Here is a 26,811-nt window from a genome sequence, read left to right on the forward strand (position 1 = left end):
CAGGGTCAGTCGTGTGGCTTTGTCCTATATGAAGGAGACCTAAAATGTCACAATACTGGCCAACCAAATGGCAGCAAGCCAACTTTGAAAGAGGAACAACAGGCTGGCAGAGGCAAGAGGATCTCTGTGATTTCAAGGATAGCCTGGTCTACAGTGTGAGTTCCAGGACAGTCAGGGATACACAGAGAAACCCTGTCTCAAACAAAACAAAACAAAACAAAACAAAACAAAACAAAACAAAAGAACAACAACAAAAAAGTAACAACTGAGATTTGAGGTTAGACTGGAGGAGGTAAATGAATGGGGGAGGGAGTCCTCTCGTATTATGTGGTTGAATGATCTGGGCCATAGCACGATGAACCCACTCACTGTGGCCAGAGAAATGAGGATCCTTTTGAAGTGGCCAGATGTGTCCGAGCTCAGGGCATCCTCCAGGGACTTGTGATAATCTGAAAGGAAGAAGGATGAGTAGCTTGCAGGCTGGGAGGAAGTGAGAGTGAGATTCACACCGGCGCCAAGGCCACATCTCCAGGAGAGGTGGGGATGAAGGAGTTTGCAGTCAGTTCTTTTTTTTTTTTTTTAAGATTTTATTTATTTACTTCGTGTATGTGAATACACTGTTGCTATCTTCAGACACACCAGAAGAGGGTGTTGGATCCCATTACAGATGGTTGTGAGCCACCATGTGGTTGCTGGGAATTGAACTCAGGACCTCTGGAAGAGCAGTCAGTGCTCTTAACCGCTAAGCTATCTCTCCAGCCCCTTGCAGTCAGTTCTTGAGGGCATCCGGCTATCTTTCTGCTGATCTCAGGAGGCATCTGATACTGGTACCAACTCCCTCCCCTGCACCTCCAGACCCCTGCATCAGCTCCCCATCTCCGTCTCCCATTAATCACCCATTTGTTTTGTTGCCCTGTTGAGGACTGAAGCCAGGATCTTGTGCATGCTAGACAGGGATCTAGAGTTACAGCCCCAGCCCTCAACATCTTCCAACAGAACCTCCCTGCCTTCCTTCTCTCTCCCATCCATCTGTCCTTCACAGCAGTCACTGGACCCCAAAATATATCTGGGACCTTACTACTCCCCCTCACCCACTTAAAATGCCTGTTGTCTCAGAGCTCTGCAAGAGGGAAACTGTCCCCAGATCTGACCAGAAACCATGGTGCTTCAGAACGAAAACACAGGACTGCTTGATTAAAGCTTAAGAGGTTCAAGAGAACACTAGTGTAGGGCATAAGTAGGCAGGGAGGCCCTTCTGAGGGAGGATCTGTGCAACTGTTCAGGCCCTGGCCCCATGAAGCCACCCTCCCTCTCATCAGCAGGCTAAATGCTCTCTCTTCTGCCCAAATTCTATCTAAATTGTCTTCTACCACCAAAACTTTGTTCTCTTGGGGCAGTCAACTTTCCCTAGATTCTGGGCTGGGTACACTAGGGGCTTGTTAAGGCCTCATGAAAGGGCCGGGAGACAGCTCAGTCAGTAAGTGCTTGCCACACCAGCATTCAGACCTGAGGTGGATCCTCAGACATACATCATGAAAACACAACAGGAACAGGCATGGCAGGGCACACCTTTAGTCTCAGTGCTTGGGAGGCAGAGGCAGGTGGATCTCCAGATTTGAGGCCAGCCTGGTCTACAAAGAGAAACACTGTCTCAAAACAAAACAAACCGGGGAAACAAAACAATAAAAACAACCAAAAACTAAAACTCAAACCAAAGCAAGATGGACAGGTATGATGGTGTACATCTGCAATCCTAGAGCTGCTGATGAGTGGAGAAGAAATCACTGGGGCTTGGTGGCCAGCCAGCCTTACCACACTGGCAACCCCTAGGCTAGCAAGAGACCCTGTCTTAAAAAGCAAAGTGGGGCCAATGAGATAGCCCAACAGGGAAGGGTGCTCACTGCCAAACCTTGATGACGTTGGTTCGACTCCTGGAACCCATGTGTGGTAGAAGGAGCTGACTCCCACAAGTTGTCCTTTGACCTACACGCACGTGCATGCACACACGAATTATAAGACATAAAATAAGGCCCGGCCACTCTCCCACACTCACCCTCCTTGTAGGCCTCATTGATGGCTCGGATTTCAGCATTGGTCCGGGTGGCCAGGATTTCTATAAGAGCCTTTTCATCTGTGCCGGCTCCCTGGGGAGTCCACACAGAGGACATGTCAGCTCCAGTTCTGACCCCGAGTACCAGTATCCCCCCATCCCGTCCTCTCGTATGTGCACGGTACCTCCATAGCTTTCTTCAGCTGCTTAGCATCGTAATGGGCAGGTGGCATCATGAGCCCCAGGATCAGCCTTGCCAGGTCTCCTGAGATCTCGGACTTCAGGTCGGCCATTAAATCCTGCAAGGGCAGAGTCAAGGTCATGCCAGTCTCACATCTACACAGAACTTGAGTAAGCCAAGGCTAGAACATTCCAAGATGCTACAACCAGGCGTGTGGGGGAGTCTCATTACCACGACGCCCCTGGTGCCCAATCATATAGAGCTGGCAGTGACGGGCTGGGCTTCACTAGGGAAGTGTGACCACGTGAGACCCAGACTAGGGAGGGAGGACCCTTACCCGGCCAAAGTGAGATTTGAAGGTCTGCCGGATCTGCTGCCGCTGGGCGTTGCTGCGCTGTGTGATGATGTCGATGATGGTGGCTTCGTCGGTTCCTGGGTCAGCAAAAGCCACATGCCTTGAAGGAGGTTCTGGGGCTCAGCTTCCTCCCCTCCCCCCATAGCTCCCATCAACCCTCGTCAGGATAAAGGCCTTGGTTGGAGGCCATGTGCTCCTGACCCCGGTGGGCATTGTGCCTGGGGTTACTTGCTTTCTTTGGTCACGCCATTGATTGGATGGGATAAAAGTACAACTGGGAGGGTGGCAGGCACTGGGTGGTGAGCTCCAGGTTGGCAGCTGAGGTGGCAAGCAATGGGTTGGGTATCAGGGACCCTGAGTTCTAGTCTTGGCTCTGGCAATGGCTGCCCACCTAGGGAAGGTTTCTTTTGCTTTTTGGGACTCGGTTTCCACATCTCCAATACCAGTGAGATTGAGTAACTATTAAGGGATCCTTCCAACTGAGCACAACTGGTGTCTGTATTTCCTTTGTCTTCAACTCCCTGTCAGTGGCTTACAGGTCTCTCTAGGCATAGCAGGTTGGCTGAGGGCCTTGGGGCAGCACCCCCTGCCTGTCAGGTGAGTGCCACCAACCTCAGGTCTGACACACGATCTAATTTTTCTTTCTTTCCTTTTCCTTTTTTTCCCTCTCTCTCTCTTTTCTGAGACAGGGTCTCTCGTGTATCCCTGGCTGCCCTGGAACTCGCTCTGTAGACCTGGCTTCTAACCAGAGATCTGCCTGCCTCTGCCTCTGCCTCTGCTCCCACAGTGCTAGGAACAGTGGTGCGTGTCACTAAGGCCTGATGGGATCCAATTCTCAAAGCATTTGTCCCTGTAGTCTCACAGTTAGTTATAGAGATGCTAGGTAGGTATTATTCTCTCGAAGAGAACTCACTGAGACCCAGAAGGAGCAAGACCCCTTGGGAGTTGTGGCTGGGTTTATGGGAGGAAGAAAGACAACAGAACCCAAACCCCCATTCTCTTTCCCAGCAAGGGTGTTCCAAGCACAGGCTCAGTTGGGTGCAGGTAGCTGACCATCATATGGTGGTTCTTTCCATTGTCAGCAAACTCCACCTGGAGGACCCAACCATCGGGGTGGTGTCACCCCAGCAGGGGGCTCTTGGGTCCTCGATGGACCCTATTTTACACACTGGAACTTGTCCAGAGTCACACTGAGTCAACACCCAAGACTTGATGACTAGTACTTTCGTCTACACCAGGGTCCTGCTCAGAGGCTGGGGGATAAACACCTTAGTGTTCAGGAAAGACTCCTTTCAAACTCACTCCAGACCCTCCTCTAGCCTCCCCTCCCACCTGAGATAGAGGAAGCTCCCACAGAGTCCCCTTATCCCACAGAGCCTAGTTGGAGGCTTCACCCCCCCCCACCCCCCAGCCCAGACCCTCTTACTCAGCCCCTTACTGCCAAACCTGCCTGGCTGCAGCCAAGAGGCCTTTTCTGATTCTTGTCACTCTTACCAATTCCCTTCATGGCTTTCCGCAGGGCCTTGGCATCAGCATCGGGGTTGAAATCGTTGGCCGCACGCACGGTACCCTTCAGCTGTGAGAGGGAGGAAGAGGCTCAGCAGGTGAATGGAGACCCGTGGGGAGCCAGGTCCAGACAGGAGCATGCAGAGTGCCAAGGGCTTTCCAGACTGAGTCCCAAGCAGCCTGGGGAAGGAGGCACAGCAGACAAAGCCCACCCAGGGCTGAGAGAGCAGAGAGTCTCAGGCCTGGGGACAGGTGAGTGCTGGACAGGGAAGGGACAGCCTCTGCAATCAGACTTGGCTCTGTCCCAGCTCCTAAGGCTGAACATTCCCCTGGGGCCTCTCAGCCCCACCCACCCTGCCCCAGGGCCCCGATGCCTGGTGTAGCCATGGCTCCCTGTAAGGAGGCCAAAAGACTCAGAAGCAGAAGTGGTTTTTCAGTCCTGACCCAATGACGTCCATGCTGCTCTCTCCATATCTGCCATTTCTTTTTAATTTTGCTTAAGTGAATTTGGGGTTTTGCAGTTATTTTATTCTGTTTGGAGAGAGGGGTCTCACCGTGTCACTCTATCTGGCCTGGGACTCACTATGTGGACCAGGGTAGCCTCAAGCCCAGAGATCTGCCTGCCTCTGCCTCCTTGAATGCTGGGATGAAAGGCCGTCATCATGACCAACCTTTGCTTAAACAACTTTCTTTAGAGTAGTCAGGAGAGGGATGCTTGCCATTCTGAGCAACACCTTCTGATAGATCTATTTTGAAGTGCATTTAAATACTCATAAAAGGCAATAATTTCTTAAAGATTTATTTGTTTATTATATATGCATGGTGTCCTGCCTGAATATATGCCTGTACACCAGAAGAGGGCACAAGGATCCCACTACAGATGGTTGTGAGCCACCATGTATGTGGTTGCTGGGAATTGAACTCAGGACCTCTGGAAGAGCAGTCAGTGCCCTTAACCAGCTGGGCTCGAACTTATTGAGCTCTGTCTGCCTCTGCCTCCTGAGTGCTGGGTTTAAAACCAGGCACCACCGTGCCTAACCTTCTGTATATATTTATATATCCTCTTGTGCTAACAGGTCCCTGACATATAACAGACATTTAAGAAATACTTATCAATTTAAGAAATAGGTGAATCCCCCCCCCGCCAGCGTTGGCAATTAAATCAAAAGCTATTGAGCTATCTCCCTAGCTTTGCAATAAAAATAATTTTATACTTTATATACTACCACAAGTTAGAAAAAAAATTATCCTATGTCATTAACAGATGATCGTTCATAAAAATGAACGTAATGCCAGCCCCCACTTAAGTTAAAGGTCACCAAATTTAAGAGGCCATGGCTTGCCAAAGGCACTGAACTTTTGGCCAGCTCCCTGGGCTCTCTGTGTAAGAGGGCAGGCACCTCGTGGAGCACAGACGTGGCGACAAGCCCATTTATCCTCACTTATCGGAAAGGCTGGTGGAACTGGGTTTTACTCAACACTGTGGGAGGCGCTTCCATTGGCCAAGCCCAGCTCATTCCTCATATAACCTGAGACCTCCCGCAGTGCCAGCCTTTGCCTTCGAATTTAGGGTAGAATAGAACTTCAGAGCTCAAGAGCCTTAGACCAACCAGGACTGCCACGTCTAACCGCCTCATTTGAAAGGTTCAGACATAGAGGCCGAGGGGGAAGGTGAGGACCCAGCAGTATCTAGAGTAGTTTGCCAGGAGCCTCTGTGAAACCTTTGGTCCTGTCCTGTGTGGACTCCCCAGGCATGACAGTGCTCAGGAATAAACCCCTGAATCCTGCAGTAACGCAGTAAACAGTAGCAGGGGTGCCCTCTCTGCTCTCAGTGTGCAAAGCCCAGCTGCCAGGCCCAGGATGCAGAGGTCCTCATGGAACCAGTCAGGGCTCACTGGAGGAAGCCTTGTTAGTAGAGAGCAGGCAGAACACTCCCTGGGCTGTTAGAACCAGTGCAGGGATGTGGAAGCTTCAGATGTAAGACGCCTCAGCTCCAGTTGGCCACCAGAGGGCAGCTGGGGGCCAACCAGCACAGCGGAAAGATGCAAGCAGAAGGGGAAGCCAGTGATTAGGAGGTCAAGCAGGAAGTGGGGAGGGTCTGACCTCGACTCGGGACACTGCACTAAGTTCCCACATCTGATAGGCCACCTGTGCTGCCTCCGGGAAGAACTGGCCAGCGGCACTGGAACGGAGGGGTTCGGGAAAGGACGGGAGGGAAGGGAATGTCATCATGGGCTACACCCCACGCTTGAGCACACTCTTATGCTGAATACACACATACAGTAGCCAACACACACACACCACACACACACACACACACACACACACACACACACACACACACACACACTCCAAACAGGGTGAGACATCAACACACATTCTAACATAAAGACAAACAGGAACACTTGGTAAGGCAACAATGTGCACCCCAATTCGTGTACCGTAACACATACCCCACCACCACCACACACCTGTCTGGCTTTGTTTCTTCTGTACCATGAGTTTGTCTGAGGACCTTCTACTGCTATGATTCTTTTTTTTTTTTTAAAGGATTTATTTATTTATGAGTACACTGTCGCTGTCCTCAGACACACCAGAAGCATTGGATCCCATTACAGATGGTTGTGAGCCACCATGTGGTTGTTGGGATTTGAACTCAGGACCTCTGGAAGAGCAGTCAGTGCTCTTAACCTCTGAGCCATCTCTCCAGCTCCTAGTGCTATGATTCTTGTCTTCTGTTAAGCTCCCTCCAATCTATGCAGGGCTTTCCCTAGCAGCCTTGTTGGTCCAGGACCAAGAAAGACAGTCCCTCAACCTCTCCTTTGTTCCTTACAGCATGGGTGACTCCTGTCCAAATCCCGTTTCAAATAAGACAAGGGCGGGATATGGCTGCTTCATTCTTTTACCACTTTTTGCAAGGCCACCTGGACATGTGAGAGGCCAGTGTGTGTGGTGAGATTTCTGGCCTCTGGCAGTAAGCGTAGTCAATGGGAAGCTCTTTTGTCCCTTCTTTAACTGGCCTTTGAGCCCTGGAGAAGGGAGTCTAAGAACCTGCAATGTCCTCTGTATAAATTTGGCTGTGTCATGGCATAGTCACCTAGTTTAATATTCCCGGAAGGGTCCCTGTATCTCACCTGCCACCTCCTTTCTTTCCCAAGCTCTCCACAGAACGGCATGGCAGTCACGGGGAGGAGTGGGCCAATTCTCATCCTTAGGCTTTCTTAGAGATAAGTTTTCCAGACTTCTCCTGGCTCCTTCCCCTTTCAATTTTTGAGACAGGGTCTCACGACTCAGTTCTGGCTAGTCTGGGATTTGTTAGGTGGACCAGTCTGGACTCACAGAAATCTGCTTGGCTCTGGTGTGTGCCACCATGCCCAGCTTAAGTACCCTGAACTCTAGTCCCTAGTCCAACTTCCAAGTTCACAGAGTAAAGAGTTCCACACACAGTAGCCACACTTGCTCAGACACACAGTCCCCGAGAGCAGAGATTGGAATACCGAGGGCCGCTTCCCCCCATCCGGCATTCCAGCCTCGAAGGAGACCCAGGCTCATGCAATCCACTCGTCCACTGGGACAGACACCAGAAGAGTCAGGCCGTCTTTCCATCCTGGGGCCCGGAAGCCACTTACTCATCGTCCCCTCCACATAGCTTCAGCAAAGCCTTCTTGTATTCACCAGAGGTATCATTCTAGGGAAAGAGAGGAGAAAAGAGGACCTCAGCCATAGCCATGGCTCTTCTTGGATAAGAAGGGGAGGCAGAGCTCTTACACCAGCCCCACCCCCTCTTCTACTGACTGCAGTGGCTCAGGCCCCCAACAGTGCATTGCTGGTTGCGATCCAGCAACCAGCTCTCTGGGAAAGACAGGAAGGAACAAATCTCTGGTATGTGTTGATTGCCACCTTTCCTGTGGAGAAATAATCCCCAATGACAATTGCTGTCGTGCTGACTTCGTTGGGCATGGAATTCTGAGATGCTTGACATTTTCCCATGGCCCCGACATCCCACTCTCCCAGGTACAGCAAGCACGTCCAAGGGAACCATTTCCCGGAAGTACAGTTCCACGAACGGACCCACGGGAAAATGCTCAAAATCAAACACGTATTTGATCAAGCTGGGTGTTAATAGAGATGGCTTATCCCTTGAGGCTTTGGAATAGACCTCGAAATACAACGGCCATGAGAAGTTCCCAGGTAAAGACCCCGTGCAGCTGCATCTTTGCTTGTTCTAGATTTTTCCCCACGGAAGGCTCAGTGCATGACACCCATAGAAAAAAATCCTCTTTGAATACCATCCGTGAGTACAAACTAGATTTTTCCCCTTTAGCTTATAAAACAATTATATCTGATGTCTCTTGGCAAGGCCTCATGGGATGGCCACCTCTGAGACAGGCTCTGGGGTTCTCTAACACTCATTTGTGTTCTTCGATGAACATCTCTGCAGACTGTGGATACCCACTGCCCTAGAGACAGCATCCTGACCATTAAATCTATTTGCAAGACCTGCGGGATCCAGCCATGCCTTCCTTTTCACGTCCTTTATTTATTTATTTATTTATTTATTTATTTATTTATTTATTTTGGTTTTCTAAGACAGGGGTTCTCTGTGTAGCTCTGATCGTCCTTTATTTACTTTGTCAGTCTGTCTGCCTGTCTGTCTTTCTGTCTGTCTGTCCAGCTGCCTATCAATTCATCTATCTATCCTTATGAGTGTTTGCACGCATATATTTATACTTGCCATGTGTTTACAGTGCCTGAGGAGGCTGGAAGAGGGCATTAGATTTCTTAGACCTGGAATTACAGATAGTTGTGAGCCCTCATGTGGGTGCCGGGAACTGAACCTGGGTCCTCTGCTAGAACAACCAGTGCTCTTTGACAGCTGAGCCCTCACTCCAGACTCCGTGCCTTCCTTTGTCACCAGCTCCCCCTGATGCTTGAACTTCTTTGAAAAGGCACTATAGTAAGAGCTCTTCGAATGCCAAGACCCACATGCTGCTGTATAGAGGCTTCCAAGACCTGGGTGGAGGTGGAAGGTCTCTTCTCTATCCCCACCGCTCCCTCCACCTCTCCCCCCAATCCTGCTCACCTTGATCATGCTGTAGAGTGACTTCTCATACTTGGTCCGGAAGATCTCCCGGATGTCAAGCATATCCAGTTCGCTCCTGGAGACCATGATACGGATCAGAGTGTTGTCTCGAGTCCCCAGGCCCTGGAAGACATCAAGGCATGAGGGACAGTGTTTGGAGTGAGGTTTTGGTGACAAGAGACACTAGCATGCACAGAAGTAATATTTTTATAATAAAATATTCAAGCTAGGAACAAAGAAGGCAGATGGTGACTTTCACTTTGAAGATCTGTTGTGTCCTGTCTTGTAATATCCAGGTCTTTCTCCTTGATACATTGTTTTCATACTTGACTGATCTCATCTTCCCTAAGCAGTTCAACCTCACTACAGCACAGGAACACAGGGAACTCTGCCTGGGGACAGCCCGAGCCCCTGGATCTCTTGTAGCAAATGTTCATTTACATTGATGTGCTTTGGAAATGCCACAGGTGCTTGTGTCACATGAATGAACGCCTGGGAGATGTCACCATGTCATCTAGAGGGAAGCCAGCCACCTGGTCCCAACAATCACCATTATGATTGTGGAAAATTTACTGGAGGGTGCCAAAGGCTCTTCTAAACTGGCCTGAGGTGCAGAGGAATATTCATGCTTATTTGGGCAGTGGTGGGACATGCTCTTAACCCGGCCAGCAGGAGGCAGAGACAGGCAGGTTGCTGAGTTAGAGGCCAGCCTGGTCTTCAGAGTGAGTTCCAGGACAGCCAAGGCTACACATAGAAACTCTGTCTTAAAAAAAAAATTAAGATATATTTTTATTTTTATTTCTGAATCTACCTGTATATATGCCATATGTGTGCAGGTGACTGCAGAAGCTAGAAAGTGCATGAGATCCTTTGGGTTAGAGTTACAGGTAGTTGTGAGCTGTCTGACGTAGGTGCTGGGAACTGAACTTGGGTCCTCTGGGAGAATAGCAAGTGCTCTTAACCACTGTGCCATCTCTCCAGCTCATAAAACTTATTTTTCATACTTTTTAAAAAAGATTTATTTATTTAATGTATATGAGTACATGTACACCTGCATGCCAGGAGAGGCTATCAGAACTCATCATAGATGGTTGTAAGCCACCATGTGGATGCTGGGAATTGAACTCAGAACCTCTAGAAAGGCAGCTGGTACTCTTAACCACTGAGCCAACTCTCCAGTCCATAAAACTCTTTTTTAGAATTACATTTATTTATTTGTGAGGACGGGTGTGCACAAACCACAGAAGACAACCTTCGGCAATGTTCTCACCTCCCACCAGGAAGGTCCCAAGGACTCAACTAAAGTTATTGGCCGTGGCAGCAAGCACCTTTACCTGCTAGGCCAGTGTTGTGCTTTTGTGACAAGCTTAAGGATGATCTTGAACAACTGATCTCCTGCCCCACCCCACCATCCCAGGCTGTGGGATCACAAATGTGCACCTACTTTCTGCTTTTTTTTTTTAAAGATTTTATTCATTTATTATATGTAAGTACACTGTAGCTGTCTTCAGACACACCAGAGGAGGGCATCAGATCTCATTACAGATGGTTGTGAGCCACCATGTGGTTGCTGGGACTTGAACTCAGGACCTCTGGAAGAGCAGTCGGTGCTCTTAACCACTGAGCCATTTCTCCAGCCCTACTTTCTGCTTTATTATTTTCTTTTTTTCTTTCTTTTTCACAGATTTATTTATTTATCATATATAAGTACACTGTCTTCAGACACACTAGAAAAAGGCCTCAGCTCTTATTACAGATGGTTGTGAGCCACCATGTGGCTGCTGGGATTTGAACTCAGGACCTCTGGAAGAGCAGTCGGTGCTCTTAAACACTGAGTCATCTCTCCAGTCCTAATTACTCTTTTCTTAAAACTCTGAGCTGCCAACCCAAAGGAGGTGGATTGGGAGCAGGCCAACACTAAACCCTCTGATTGGTCATAAAGGTGGGGCACATGAGCATTTGACAGGGTGTGTGGCCAGGCAGCATCCAGGGTGTGTGGAGCTCACCCAAGACATGGGGCATCCTCCCCAGGTTATCTCAGAAAGGCTCTGTCCTGGTTAGTTTTACTATCAACACAGACTAGAATCACCTGTGAAGGGAATCTCACTCAAGGACTGTTTAGATCAGATTGGCAGATCGAATTGGGCATATCTGGTGGTTATTACCTTAAAAAAATATTGTCTTTTTTCTTATATGTGTGAGTGTTTTGCCTGCATGTATGTCTGTGTCCCACAGGCATACCCAATGCCCATGGAGGCTGAAGAGTGCATCTGATCCCCTAGAACTTGAATTACAGATAGAGTGCGTTGCCATGTGGATGCTAGGAATCAAACCCTAGGAATCAGGCCCTCTGGGAGAACAGTGCTCTTAACCACAGTGGAAGGATTATGTCAATTGCTGATTGATGCAGGAGAGCCCAGCCCACTGTGAGAGGCACCATCTCCTATGCGGGTGGTGTCGGGCTATTTAAGAAAGCTGGTCATGGGCTGGAGAGATGGCTCAGCGGTTAAGAGCACCCGACTGCTCTTCCAGCGGTCCTGAGTTCAATTCCCAGCAACCACATGGTGGCTCACAACCATCTGTAAAGAGATCTGATGCCCTCTTCTGGTGTATCTGAAGACAGCTACAGTGTACTTATATATAATAAATGAGTTTTAAAAAAAAAAGCACTGGAGTCACAGTTTAAAAAAAAAAAAAAGAAAAGAAAAGAAAGCTGGTCATGAACCCGTGAGTCAGCAAGCAGGATCCTCCATGATTTCTGCTTCGGTTTCTGCCCTAACTTTCCTCAGTGATGGACTGTGTTGTACATGTATAAGCCAAAAAATTCTTTCATCCCCCAAGTTGCTTTCTGGTGGTCTCCTCTTCCTCCTCCTCTTCCTCTTCTTCCTTTTCTTCCTCTTCCCTTTCTTCTTTCTTCTTCTTCCTCCTCCTTTTTCTTCTGCTTCTTCCTCTTCTTGTCTTTTATATTATTTTCCGCCACCCTCATCCCCACAGCAACAAATATCAGACCAGGACAGGCTCTAAATCCCAGCAGTCCTGAGGGTGTGGGCAGAAGCTCCCCTCAACCTCATTCCCACTAACCTCACTACTCACCTTCATGGCTTTGAACAGCCTTTCAGCAAAATACTCCGGGGTACTTCGGATGCACTTCACTGGGGAAAAGGAGGGGAAAGGGAGAGGAGGGAGAATTATCCCCATTGCCTCAGAAAGGGGAAGGCATGACCAACCAGGGTTAGCTCACTAGCTCCCTTCCTCCCTCCCTTTCTAGCCCTGGGTGTGCTGGGAAGTGCTTTACAACTGCGATCTATCCCACGTCCTTTCATTACTTTTTATTGTGAAAGAGTATTTGCCAAATTGCCCAGACTAGCTTCAAATTCACCTCCATAGCCCAGGTAGGCCCATGAGTGTGCTATCAGTCATTCCTAACTATTAGAGACCTCCAAGTTCAAAGGCAGGAAGAATCCTGGCTTCTAATGGCCCTCGGCATCAGAGTACCTCTAACTTTAAATTCCAGGGGGTGAGAGAGAGGAATGCGTGTGTGTCTATGTGTATATATAATATAATATATATATGATATATAATATACACATATATATGTGAATGAGAGTGTATGTAAATGTGTATATATTATATATAAAATACATATAATATATGAAAGAGTATATGTATTTTATATATAAAAATATATGTTAATTATATGAATGAGAGTGTATATGTATGTGTATATATTATATATAAAACATATTTTATATATAATATGAATGAGATAGTATGTGTATGTATATATATTATATATAAAATACATATATATAATATATATGAATGAGAGAAAGAGAAAGGGGGGAAAGCAAAGGAAAAGAAACAAAAAGAAAAAAAAAGCAGGAAAACAGGACTGGGAATGTTGTATGTCTCAATGGTAGAGAATGTTTGCCTAGAATGCATAAGGTCCTTAGCGTCAAATAAGTCAGGCATGGTGGCAAACACACACACACACACACACACACACACACACACACACACGTGCAAATACAGACGTAGAAAGGTAAACAGCTACCCTCAGCTGACCTCATAATTCAAGGCCAGCCAGGGCTAAATGAGACCATGAATCAAAAATAAAACAAAAGACAACCAACTTTCAACCCAGACTCTTAAAACACCAGCCTGGCCAAGAACTCCAGTGAGTCCAGCCATCCCTCCTGTCATCTGATAGATGAGGAAACCAAGGCCCAGCTAGGCTGAGTAACTTGCTCCAGCAAGCAGGACATTAGGGAGAGTCTCTGGGTTTGAATCAGCTCCTGGCTTCTCTTACAATCAAGGTAACCCTGACCCATTACTAAGCCATTCCTTGATAAGGGGCTTAGCCTCCACGAAGCCCAGCTTCTTCATCTGCTAAGAGGAGATGAGGGTGGTGCTGGACCCTGCCGTCTAAAGACAGCATGGTGCCTGGCAAAGACCCTCCAAGGCCTTTAATGATCATTATCCCAACCTGAGGTGGGATTTTTCTACCCTTGTCACACAGGACAAGGACACCAGTGTCTAAGGCTGAGTTCCTTCCCATTCCCAGTCTCAGTTACACTGCTCAATCAAGCCTCCTCCACCATTTTCTCTAACTCCCCACCATGGAAATTCCTTTCATTCCTTATCCTTTCACTTCCAGGGTGCCATCCCAGACTCCTTTGCGGGCCCCTAGTACATACCCACGGCCAACATCAGCTTCTCAAAGTCTCCAGACAGCTCCCCTCTGATACTGGCTTCGATGGGCTTCCCTGTGGTCTTCAGGTACTCATCAAACACTGAGGGGGACAGACAGACAGACGTGACATTTAACAGTGTTGGCATAATGACAACAAAAGAACAAGAGACCTTTGAAGGGGATGGCACAATAGCCAAGAATCAAACGCTAACAGGAGGCTGAGGCTGGCACTTTGGTGCCATGGCTGGGAGGTGACACAATTATGTCGTGTGTGTGCTATGCAAGATTCTATCTTGAGACAGGTCTAGTACTGTTGTGCTAAGCAACTACATAACCCACAACAGGGCTAGCATTTGGAGATGAAATGGTTCCTGTGCACCACCAGCAAAAGGAAAAGAGAAAAGGGTTCTCAGAGTCACCTGGGGAGGAACTCACCCAATCGTAGGTGCTGTTTGCTACGGTTTCCCAAGATATAGATGAACTGGGCCTCATCTGTTCCCCATTTCAATTCCCCTGCCTCATACAGGTCCTGAGAAGGAAGAAGTGAGTAAGACTGAGAGAAAGAACAAACCTGAGGACACTGGCTAGGCCACCCAGAGCAGCTGTCTGATCCTGAACTGTCCTGTTACTAGTGTCCTCTTGACCTTTTTACATTCCCATCTTCCTTTCTGTGGAAGCTCCCACTGAATTTTTATTGCCCAGATTTGACATTCCCCTTTCTACCAATAAATCCCGTCATCTGTGAGACGAATGCTCTTTCTTTCTCTCCCTTTCCAAAGCTCCCATGGTTCCCTCTTTCTGTGTATGTTATGTGTGTGTGTGTGTGGGGGGGGCGTTGTTCCCCAGGAACTGTCTACCTTGGTTTTGCCCCAAATCATTTATCACCATTTCCCCCTCCCCCAAATACTTGCTAACTTAACACACTGCATACCTCCTTTGAAAGAAACCTAAGTCTTTTTTCTGACAAAGTCCTATAAAAGTTACACAGTGATTCAGGTATTTCTAGGGCTTGATACAAAAGACCTCACCCCTACCCCAGCCCAAGGCCCCGACCTACACCTCCCTCCCATAAGGTTCCTGGCTGGAGACCTCCACCAGCAACATTTACCTGGACATCCTGCTGGACCAAGTCCTCACTCACAACATCGTCATTCTCCCGGGTTCCCTGGATGGAGAGACAGAGGAATGTGTATTTCCAATGTGTGAAGCCAGGGGGAGACCAGGGAGTGTGACTGAATCAGGAGAAATGCTTTTGTAGAGAGTTGTAGGGAGTTCTTCTCTGACCAAATAGGAGTCCTGGGAATGACCAGGGTCCTTCTGGTACCCCCATCCCAGGGCAGCAAACAAAAGCGTTACACTTTAAAGACAGAATTCTAAATTGCAAGGTCACACAATAATACCCAAGGAGTAAAGGGTGGTACTTGGCTAGCCTTGGCTAGCCCAGAACTCACTACACAGACCAGGTTGGCTCAGAACTTACAGATCCTTCTGCCTCTACCTCTCAAGAGCTGGAATTCTAGGCATATACCGTGATCAGCCTAGAAGTGCACATCGGGATGCTAATATAGGGTCTCCCATTCCCCTGAACCCAAGAATTTACCCATGAGGATATGGGACTTGGAGCCTAAGATCTGACTCCCAAGCTGTGAAATACCAATCGTCCTGATTCTTTTACTGCACTGCCTAGGCCCTGGGCCCCATCCAGCAGAGGTAGCTTAGCATCAGGAAAGTGCTGGAAGGGATGAACTAGCCATCCTGGGCTTTACTCCCACCAACACCAGGTCTGCAGCTGGCCTCTTCCTCTGATACCGTATGTTTTGGGTCTCAAAACCCTCAACTCTCTTGGGGACTGTGGCAGAGCCAGCGTGCCATGTCACTGTTACTTTTGAGATGTGGAAACAACATCCCTGACTCCAAGATGCAGGGCAGGAATCTGCTTCAAAAGCTTCAAAGTGGGGAGGCAAACATCACGCTCCCTGAATCCTATACTCCCTGGCTGGGTAGCATGGAGTGTAGGCCGTTATGGAGACAGGAGGCGGCAAACTGGAGGAAAACAGTGTTCAGTGGGGGAAGAGAATGGCAAGAGCGGCAAGGGACACAGAAGTCGTCTGACTCATGTGCATAGCTTCAGACAGTTTGCACCTTGGAGCTGAATTTCAGTCACAACGCTTGCCCACTTGGTGCCTGTGGTCACAGACTTCCATAGGCTCAAGCAGACAGAGGACAGAGTAGGTCAGGCACAGAGAGCAGCATGCTCTCTGTCTGTTGCAGGCGTGCTATAACAAAAAGTTTCTACAAACCAAAAGAATCCAGAAACCTGGCTTTTGAGTAGACTCTTTCCACTTCTGAATATTAATAATTAACATCAAGCTGCTCCTTGCCTTAAGATTCACATAGTCACACATGTATGATAATAGCTGTATGTGCATGAGTGCAGGTGAATGCAGAGATCAGAAGAGGGTGTTGTGTCAGATCCCCTGAAGTTGGAGTTCCAGGGCATTGGGAACCAAACCCAGGTCCTTTGGAAGAGCAGCAAGCACTCTTAGCTACCGAGCCATCTTTACTGTTTGGTGTTTTGAGTTCCCTTCCTGAGTTCATCTTCTTGTCTCTACCACACACCATCATGTCTGGCTGTTTTAATATAGAAAAATGAAAGAAAAAAACAATCCAACATGGCGAGCCAGAGCCAGTCATGGTGGCATTATTCATAGCCTCTTCAGAGACCCTTGGGTGTGTCAGAGGATCAGAACTTGGCTGGGGGTGGGCAGGGCAGCCAGGTCCCTGTGTATGCCTGAAGAATCGGCCACAGAAAGTAAGCAGGGTGCATGTGGATGGGGAAGGAGGTGTGGGTGAGGCATTTGAGTCTCTGTACAGCACAAGCTTGTGTAAAGCACGGTATTGGCACAAAGAGCCCGGGGTTGAGGGTGGTCTCTCAGGCTCTAGAGGATGAAACACAGGGGTTGGGGATTTAGCTCAGTGGTAGAGCGCTTGCCTAGCAAGCACAAGGCCCTGGGTTCGGTCCCCAGGTCCGAAAAAAAAAAAAAAAAAGAGGATGAAACACATGTGGACAGGAAGTGAAGGAGGCACAGCCTACAGGTGGCCTTTACATCCTGCAGCCCTCCTAGCCACCTCTTTGAGAAGCAGTGAAAGCAGCCCGTGGCCCACATGGGGAAGAGCTGCAGAAAAGGACCTTGGACTGCACACAGACCTACCTGGAGCAGTACCACCAGCATCTTCTGGAAGTGGCCTGAAGTGTCTCCAATGATGTCAGACTCCAGGTCTCTCTCATAGGCTGTGGAAGGAACATAGGGACTCTAGTCTCACTCCCCCAAACCTTCAGGATCCAGAACAGGTCTTTTGCCCAGCCCCACTTTGTACCATTACTATGGTTATAAACCCCAATCCAATCTACATGACTGCCACAGCAAGATCCAAATGTCTTTTCACAGCTGCGTGCGGGGGCTGTGACACTATGAAGTAGACATTATCTCTGTCCCTTTGTATCATCTTACTGTATCATCACCATCACCTGGACAGAGGGTTCTTCTACTCACAGTGACAAAGCAACTGTCATAAAGTTCATTTCTGACTGCAATACTCCTGACTTGTCACTGGACTCTAACATCACCTCTCTTTTGCTGTAAAGTCCTCCCTGATGCTAACCTCCCCTCTATGTCTCCAGCCTCCTCTGGACCACCTACCTCACTTCCACATAGGGGTTTTTATATTGCTGTTTCCTCTGCTAGAAGAAGGGTCACCTATCACCAAATTCTCCTTACCACAAACTCCTCACTTCCTCCTCGGACAGGTTATCTCTGACATAGGTCCTTTCTTGGGAAAGTCTGGCTCTGGTTCACTTCCTTTGTAAAATCTGACCACTGTGTGTCATCGCTATTTTCCTCTGAGCTCATCATTATTTTACGAGCCCAGTTCCAGCTGGCAGAGGCTATGTTGTTTTTATCTCCTGAGAACCTACATACTGTCCAGCACAGAACAGTTACTTATTGCATGGATGGACAGAAGGACTGTGGGTAGACAGAGGGATGGATATGGATGAGTGGATGGGTAGATGAGTGGGTGAACAGATGGACAGGAAGATAGATGGGTGTTGGATGGATGGATGGCAGATAGATGGGTAGGTAGATGATGGATGGAAGGATGAGTAGATGGGTGGGTGGTAAATGGATGGGCAGAAGATGGATGGGTAAGTGAAGTGATGGATGATGGGTACATGGATGATGAGTGGATGGATTGGGCGAAAGTATGAGAAGATGGATGTTGGATGGATGAATGATGGATGGGTAATGTGATGGATGAATGGATGGAAGGGTGGGTAGACAGATAGACGAGTGGACAGATAGCAGATGGTTAAAGGGATGGGTAGGACAGAAGGAAGATGGATGGTTCATTCGTCTTGGTGTCCCCATCCTTGCAGTCTGACTCCTTTCTGCCCATCTCACCATCTTTGTATGCGGCCACCAGCTGGTGTATCTGCTCATTGGTCCGGGAAGCCAAAATTTCAATGAGGCACTTCTCATCAGTGCCAATGCCCTGCAGGAGAGAAGAGACATGTAGAGAGACCTTAGAATAGTCTGGGCTGTGATACCTCTTGTTCTATGGTGTCATTTGGGAGATGTCATTCTAGAACTCAAGTCATGGGTTCTAGACCCAGCTGTACAGCAGATATCACGACTTCTCATTAGAAATGCAATCTTGAGACTAAGGATGTGCTTCAGTTGATACAATGCTTGCCTAGTCCACAATAAGGCCCTGGGTTTGACCCAGCACTGCATAAAACCAGGCATTGAGCAGACATACACCTCTAGTCCCAGTACTTGGGAGATAGAATTAGAAAGTTTAGGAGTTCAAGGCCAGCCTGGAATACATGATTTCCTGAGTCCATAAATAAATAAAAATAAAAAAAAATCAATACAATCCTGAATTTTCTTCCTCCTAGAATCACAATCAAAAGTAAGATGGGCCATTGGCCACTTTTGTGGAACTGTGGAGATTATGACAGGGTTGATATTCCTGTCTTGTCAGGACGAATCCTCACAGTCTGGTGGGAAAAGGGAGCCTTGATGTGTACTGCCAGAGTTTCATCTACAGAGGACATGGTGTTCATTAAGTCAGACTGAGTGATCTTTAAATGGTTTTCCCAAGTTACCCATCCAAGTGGAGGAAACATGCCAGCACTTTGTACATAAAACGAACATTTATAAAACTTTCGGCAACAACAATGACTTCATCTTTCTGGCCACAATTTTCTCATCTAGTTAATGGAAAAGCTCTTTGTTGCTTTGCCAAATTCTAAGGCACACTGAGAAGCTTCTCACACGGCCAAGTGTCCACTTTTGAATTGAATCTGTGGGTCATATGTGGAGTTCAGTGAATTCAGAGATCGTAGACTTTATAAACTGTAAAGTGCCAGGCATAATCAAGGGTTTTGTGTACACATTTAGAGGGCTAGGGGTAAAATTCAGAGCTTCGCCATGCAAGCAGGCATTCAACCACTGAGTCAAACACTCTAAACCAGGGACTCTGTGTGCAGAGGTCAGAGGTCAATTTCAAGGGTCTTCTTTAAGACCTTATTTTTATAAGTAGGGCCTCTTGCTGTTCTGGTTAGAAAGACTGACTGGTAGGCCTTGGCGATCACTTGGACCCCTTCCCTACAACAGTGGGGTTACAGGTGTCTGGTTTTTATGAGTGTGGGGAGGATTTGAACTCAGGTCCTCATGCTTACAAGAGCAAGAACTTACCACTGAGCTACCTTTCCAGTGCCCCACTCCCTACCATCATCCTCTGCCTTTACTCTCTAGTGCTGTGACTACAAACCTGCATAACCACACCTAACCAACGGCTTTTTATCCCTCTTCCTAGAGCGCATCTCTCCTCCTTAAGCAGGTAAGTCTTGCTCATACATGAATACACAGCCTCCAGCCTGGAATGGCCTCTGTACTCTTACTCACCAAAGCCTCTTAGACCCAGGGCCTTGCAATGAGTCTCCATGTCTCCACTTTCTCAGGACTATAACCCTTAGCATGGGGATCAGGACCTAGGCCCCATCTTACAGGGTCTACTTTTCCCTAACATCTGTCCTTATCTGCCAAGCTGGAAAAGACCAGGAAACCCCTCCAGGACAGGCTGCCTCTTGAAGCACGACACATTTGCTGGGTTGGCTGGGGCTGACCGAAAGCTTGTGGCATATCCCAGAACCTTTCCACTGCCCACATCTATATACCAGTACAGACTTAGACCCATGCTTCTTACCGAGATAGCGTCTTTAATCTCTTTGGCGTCACAATAGGCAAGCGGCCTCATCAGGTTCACTATCAGTCGCTCGAACTTCCCTGTCAACTCATACTTCAAGTCTGCGATGAGGTCCTGGGGGTGGGGCACAGCATGGTAAGAACAAGTGATAAGTAAGTGCCCAGTCCAAGGCTTAATCACTTTGCTGAACCCAGCTCTTGGGAGAAGACATTAGTATCATTCCTTAGAGAAGACTCTACACCAGTAGTTCTCGATCTTCTAGTGCTACAACCCTTTAATACAGTTCTTTAAGCTACAGTGACGCCCCCCCTAGCCACAAAATTTTCATTGCTACTTCATAACTGTAATCTTGCTACTGTTATGAATTGGAACGTCTATGTTTTTGAGACAGAGGTTTGCCAAAGGGTCGCAACCCCACAGATTGAGAACCCCTGCTCTAGAGATTTTGGGCCACTGCCCCAAGTCATGCAGCTAGAAAGTGGGCTGTGCAGGTTCAAGCCCTCAGCAGTGCCCTCCCCTACCACTGTCTGTCCCACTGTCTGTCTCTCCCAGGACACGGGAGCGTAGAGAGCGACAGATGTGTTTTCTCAGTGCATTTCTAACACCCGCATAGCGGCCTGTACAAGGTACTCACACGACGACGCGTGAGACTGACGGATGAAGACGAGCCAGCAGAAGGCAGAGTTGGACAGGAAGTGACGCTTCCCTCCCCCATGTGGCTTACCTTGCCATAGAGGGACTTGTAACTCTGGCAGATCTCCTGCCTCTGCTTGTTGCTGCGGGAGGTGATCAGCTCCAATATGGACTCCTTGTCACTGCCTACAAGAGTTGAGGGCACCCGTTAGAGACTAAGACAAGCTTTGGGTTCAGACTCCTGTGTTAACTACTTTCAAAATGTCCTTTCATTTGTTTTCAACTCAAGCTTTCTGATGCAAGTGGAGCACGGCCAGAGCTGTTTACAGTGAGCATGTTTGGGCTGTACTGCTAACATGAGCGTGATCCGGAATGGGACCATGGCTATGTGGATCTGAACAGGCACACATTATCGTCCATTGCCTGGTTTGCTCAACCAGGACACTGGCTCGCAAGTGTCTCTCTTGTCTACTGACGGTAATAAATAGTCCTCTACTCATGTTTCCACCGTGCGTATTTCAACTTTTGCTCAATAAGATGCAAGCTTACTACATTCCATTACACTGTCATCCAACCCAGCCCACCTCCAGGAATCCCCCATGGCTGCTTTCCTGCTGGCAGAGGCCTTACCTAATACCTTCTGCATGTATTAGCAGAAGCTTTCTGAGTTCAACAAGGGATTGCAGTGGTTCTCAACTCATGGGTGAAGACCCTCACAGGATCACATGTCAGATATTTACATTATAATGCATAACAGTAGCAGAATTACAGTTATGAAGTAGTGACAAAATAACCTCATGCTGGGGGGCACCACAACGTGAGGAATGTACTAAAGGGTCACAGCACTGGAACGGTTGAGAACCACTGGTCTAAAGGACCCTAACGTCCCCACAGAGAGGGGTCATTGTATTCACAACCCCTGAGCTCAAAGTAGTCCCCGAAGGAGCCCTCTGTGGCACAAATAAAGATATTGAGGCACAGAGGCAGGTAAGGATTTTCACAAGGCCTCACAATGCACTTGACTTAGAAAACCTAGATTCCTGCACAGTGTTCTTTCAACTGCAGGCAAGCAAGGGTAGTGACCAGCACAGATTCAGGTCAGTGGTCACCCTGAAGAAAGGGAGCCACCAGGAGGGTGCCAACTGACTATGGTTCTCAGCTACACTAACCAGGCACATTCCTTAAGCTCAGGCCTACTATGTGTGAGGAGGCTTCAGTATTCTTTATCTCTCTTTAGTGGTTTGACAAATTTTATTGTAAGCTTACAAAATATAAAAAGAGGCAAAAAAAAAAAAAAACCAAAACAAAACAAACTAAAACAAAAACAAAACCCAAAACCCCAAGCTAGTCATAGCTCAGAAGCAAAAGCACTAAATCCAGCATGCGTGAGGTCCGGGGTCCAATCCCTAGCAACAGGAACAAGAAACAAAACAAACTACATTGCAGCATGACAGGCCCCTCCCCCACCCACAGCAACTGAGTAACTTTCCCAGGGAAGGAAGACTCAGAAGCTGGGGGTGCAGTGGGGAAGGGTGGTGCTGGAGCGATGGCTCCGTGGTTAAGAGCACTGTCTGTCCTTCCAGAGGTCCTGAGTTCATATTCCCAGCAACCACATGGTGGCTCACAACCATCTCTACTGGGATCTGATGACCTCTCCTGATACGCAGGCATATATGCAGATAGAGAACACACACACACACACACACACACACACACACACACACATGCACATGTGCTTGCACGCATATATGTATACATATGTATGAGAGAGACAGAGACAGAGAGACAGAGAAAGAGAGATAGAGAGAGACAGAGAAAGAGAGAGACAGAGAGAGACAGAGACAGAGAGAGTGATAGAGACAGAGACAGAGAGTGACAGAGAGACAGAGACAGAGAGAGAGTGATAGAGACAGAGACAGAGAGTGACAGAGAGAGAGAGAGAGAGAGAGAGAGAGAGAGAGAGAGAAAGGAGGTTCATGAAATTCACAAGGCTCAGAAGTTCAGGGACCTTAGGGGACTGGGAAAGCTCAGTGGATCATAAGGCTCTTCCCCAAGATGGTGGATGCAGCAGTAACAATGGCTGAGGAGGGTGGGGCAGGTGATCCCTGGTGGAGCTGCCTGCAAGCTAGGCAGTGGGTGCTAAGAATATAGCTCTCCTGTGTGGTCTCCCATTATCTTTTAGTTTTGCAGCTGTTTTGTGGTGACCTGTGCTCCTGTAAGTAACCCCAATAAAGTCACTGGTTCATCAGACTAGATGGGTAGAATGGTTTCTTTGGTTTGTTGTTCGTGCCCTAACTGGGTAGATTAATGTCTGCTCATGCTTCTCTAGGAAAAGTCATAGAATGACAGCAGATAGTCACATGTGGCAATCTCCCATCACCCTCCTCCCCACGGGACCCACCGAAGCCCTTCATGGCTGTGTACAAAGCCTCGGCATCCTGATTTGCATCAAAGTCTGCGAAGTCGTGGACAGAGCCTCGGTACATGGCACCCTGTGGAGAGAGAAGCAGAGGGTGAGGTTTGACCTTTCACCTGGACCCTGGCTCAGGCCAGAGCGCTGTTCCCTGAGGAAAAACAAGTGCTGAGGTCACCTGGGAAGGGTGTGGCTGACTCTCTGGAGCTACCAGATGCAGACAGCTCAAAGGACAGTGACATTCCTCTAAGGGATCATGGGACACCACAAGGGAAAGTCAAAAGCCTGACTGAGTGGCAGACTGGACCCTAGTGAGTAAGACCACCCATGGTGGTGTGTGTGTGTGTGTGTGTGTGTGTGTGTGTGTATGTAGGTGGAGGTTGGAGGTCAACCATAGGCGGTGTTTCTCAGGTGTCAGATACCTTGGTTTTGGTGTTGGTTTTGAGACAGGGTCTCACTATGTGGCCCTGGTTGGCCTGGAACTGCGATGTAGACCAGGCTGGCCTTGAATTCACAGTCCTCTGCTCCTGAGTACTGGGATTAAAGGTGTGCACCATCACATCCTGTCTACCTACATTTCTTTTTAAGAATGGTTAAAAGTTTATCTTTACCCTGTTTAGAGGGTGGGTGGCTGGGTGCCTGGCACGGCTCACACGTGAGGTCAGAGACAACTCTGTGGAGTTGGTTCTTTCCTTTCATCTTTAGGTGGACCTGGTGACTGAACTCAGGTTGTCAGGCTGGTTTCATGAGCATCTGCACTCACTGAAGCATCTCGCTAGACCATCCTCTTGGTTTTGGTTTTTGGTGTTTTGGTTTTAGTGTTTTGAGTCAGGGTCTTTTCCCACAGCCCTTGCTGTCCTAGAACTCACTACGCAGACCTGACTTGTCTCGAGCTCACAGACATCCACCTGCCTCTGCTGAAGTTAAAAGCGTGCACCACCACGCCTGTCTCACCTTATTTTATGAGACGGGGTCTCTCTGTGGCCTGTGGCCGATCATAGCTAGTCTGGTTATCCAGCTCCAGGGATACAACTGCCCTTGCCACCCCAGTGCCACCACTATTCCAAGGATGTACCACCATGCTCTTCTTACCGTGGGTTGGGGGCTGGGTTCTAGAACTTAAACTTAAAGGCCTTCATGCTTTACCTAGCAAGCACCTCACTGTCTTAGATATTCTCCGCAGCATTCCCGTTTCTCAGAGCACTTTACAGTTTACAAAGCTTTTCACTGCCACTAATACGATTATATTAACAACTGCAGGAGTGTTTTAAGGTGAAGTGACCCCTGGGAAGGAGTCCCACAGACCCCAGCCCTCTTCCTTGTTCCCGTCTGTCCTCGGCTGTACAAACCTCACAGGAGGACCCAGAGCTGCTGCTCTCAGGTTCAACACCAAAATGAGCACTGGTCCTTGGGGACCCAGTAAATTGAGCTTGAGCTGTGAACTGGCGTCTAAGGACAAGCTGGCAGGGTCCCTCTAGGCCTGGAGAGGAGGGCAGAGAGCCAGGAGACCTCAGACATCAGATCTAAAGCTGAGTGCACAATGGGTTGCTTCACGGAGGAGTCAGACGTGGGGCAGCCATACAGTATAGAGAAGAGCCGGGTCTGAGAGAACCACTGGGTGATTCCGATTCCCAAGGGGCTGCCCCTGGCAGGCACATAGTACGTAATCTGTGCCAGGCCCTAGGCCAAGGGCTGAAGATTCAGAAAGAACAAAGACCTGCTTTAGTTGAGCCCCTTGGCAGAGATGGTTTATAAATAGGAAATACCTAAAGAGAGAGGTAAGTTACAGAGGAAACAGCTAAGCCCAACACCAGTTCCAGAAGAGAGATTAGAAAAGACTGTGTGGACAGAGGAGCAGCTGGAGGCCCAGAAGCCCACAGATTCAAGAAGTAAGAGAGACATGGAAAGGCAAAACTCATAGTCTCTGGTGCCTCCTGCTGTCTCCTACCACAGGACCCAGCCAGACATCTGTCTGCCCTCTGCCTTAGGTCCCAGAACCTGACTCTTCAGAGGTATGCATGTGTGGGTGCAGGGCTGCTATTTAAAGTTCTCACAGAGTGGGTGACCAGAAAGGGACGCAGCCTTCTTCCCGCCATCCGTGAATCCCCTGCAACCTGATCTCAGCCCTGGGTAAGGAAAGAGTATCAGGCCAGATACCAGACCAAGCAAGCAAGGGATGGCGCACGTTGGCCCCACCTCCCGCCTACACTCCCGCTGCCCTCTTCAGCCTTTCCAGGGCCTGCCACATTTGCATTGGCACAGTGCCACCCTGGGTAGTCTAATCCAGGGACCTGAGGTCCAGTGTCAGGCCTGGTCTGTGCACGGCTTATAGATTGACTAGAGGAGGCCCTCCAGTCCCTGCTATCAGAAGAAAGGCAGTGTCCTGCTAGAATTTTACCTCCTAAACATTTGGCATTTCTTTCTATATTCTGATGATCTAGCAATGTCAGAAAATAATTATCATCAGCTTCTAGTGTGAAGAAAAAAGAAGCAGAGGGGACCAGAATGTCTGCTCTGCAAAGGTCTTAAAGACTTTTTGTCTAACCTTTCTCTTGGTCATTTGTTTTTTGTTTTGCTTTGACATAAGGTTTCACATAGCTGAGGCTGGCCTTGAACTCACTATGTAGCCAAGGCTGACCTTGAACTCCTGATTCACCTGCCACTGCTACCTGAATGATGGAATGCAGGTATGTGATACCACATCTGGTTCTTTGATTCTTCTTCTTTTTTTTTTTTAAAGATTTTTATTTATTTATTATACATAAGTACACTGTAGCTGTCTTCAGACACACCAGAAGAGGGCAGCAGATCCCATTACAGATGGTTGTGAGCCACCATGTGGTTGGTGGGAATTGAACTCAGGACCTCTGGAAGAGCAGTCAGTGCTCTTAACCGCTGAGCCATCTCTCCAGCCCTGGCTCTTTGATTCTTGGCTCCACAAGGGCAGATGCTATGACGAATAAGGTATGACTGCATAAGAGAAAGTGAACCCCCACGCCCCGCACAGGCTTAGCAGCGGAGCCCAGAGAGAGCTTGCTAACTGCGACTGAGTTGAATGAAGGAATGAAGACACTTCCCTCTGAGGTGGAGAATGGTAAAGAGGAACGCAGGCAGGGGAGTGCACAGTTTGACTCTGTGGCATGGATTCCTAGCACCATTGCTCAGTATTGGAGATGCTAGGGGCAGGGCTGGAATGTCCAGCTTTGAAATATTTTTCTGGGAGCCAGGCCCTCTGGGAGTCTGCCTGGGGAAGCCAGCTGCTGCTGTGACTCATGATGCTTTCTCTCCATCTGCCTGAGCCCACGTGTCCGTCATCTCTCTAGCTCCAAACTCCTTGCCGATGCTCCTGGGGCCCACTTGGAGGGGAAGGCAATGTGCCTTAAAACTTCGAAGGATCAAAACAAAGAGGACAGGTGACATGTGACCAGCCAGCATGCCAGGGACCTGATTGGGAAAGCAATGGATGGCTGGTTTTTAGCAAACCAAGCTTTCTCCCTCCCTGACAGATGCCAGGATGGTGTGGCGGGTCATAGGGAAGAAGGAGTGACGTCACATAGCCTAGGGCTGCTTCCTCAGTTGGTGACACCCACCCGCCTCTCCTTGAAGACTAAGCACACAGTTATACTG

At 48.4% G+C, this 26,811-nt stretch overlaps 1 protein-coding gene across 4 annotated transcripts in view; it reads right to left on the bottom strand.

The window, feature by feature from the left end:
• Nucleotides 1-26,811, bottom strand: part of Anxa6 (annexin A6) — a 55,078-nt gene that overhangs the window by 13,379 nt on the left and 14,888 nt on the right. For all 4 annotated transcript variants that reach the window (NM_024156.2, XM_039086912.2, XM_006246340.5 and 1 more), the window contains exons 3-19: nucleotides 23,173-23,263; nucleotides 20,863-20,957; nucleotides 20,139-20,252; nucleotides 18,329-18,419; nucleotides 17,081-17,160; nucleotides 14,977-15,033; nucleotides 14,304-14,397; nucleotides 13,873-13,968; nucleotides 12,269-12,327; nucleotides 9,176-9,298; nucleotides 7,722-7,780; nucleotides 6,196-6,274; nucleotides 4,081-4,162; nucleotides 2,569-2,663; nucleotides 2,236-2,349; nucleotides 2,054-2,144; nucleotides 370-449 (exon numbers count right to left, since the gene is read on the bottom strand). In NM_024156.2, the coding sequence (NP_077070.2) occupies nucleotides 370-449; nucleotides 2,054-2,144; nucleotides 2,236-2,349; nucleotides 2,569-2,663; nucleotides 4,081-4,162; nucleotides 6,196-6,274; nucleotides 7,722-7,780; nucleotides 9,176-9,298; nucleotides 12,269-12,327; nucleotides 13,873-13,968; nucleotides 14,304-14,397; nucleotides 14,977-15,033; nucleotides 17,081-17,160; nucleotides 18,329-18,419; nucleotides 20,139-20,252; nucleotides 20,863-20,957; nucleotides 23,173-23,263 (1,500 nt within the window). The remainder of the gene's footprint in view (nucleotides 1-369; nucleotides 450-2,053; nucleotides 2,145-2,235; nucleotides 2,350-2,568; nucleotides 2,664-4,080; nucleotides 4,163-6,195; nucleotides 6,275-7,721; nucleotides 7,781-9,175; nucleotides 9,299-12,268; nucleotides 12,328-13,872; nucleotides 13,969-14,303; nucleotides 14,398-14,976; nucleotides 15,034-17,080; nucleotides 17,161-18,328; nucleotides 18,420-20,138; nucleotides 20,253-20,862; nucleotides 20,958-23,172; nucleotides 23,264-26,811) is intronic.

Source organism: Rattus norvegicus, chromosome 10 (assembly GCF_036323735.1).
Source record: "Rattus norvegicus strain BN/NHsdMcwi chromosome 10, GRCr8, whole genome shotgun sequence".
NCBI lineage: Eukaryota > Metazoa > Chordata > Mammalia > Rodentia > Muridae > Rattus > Rattus norvegicus.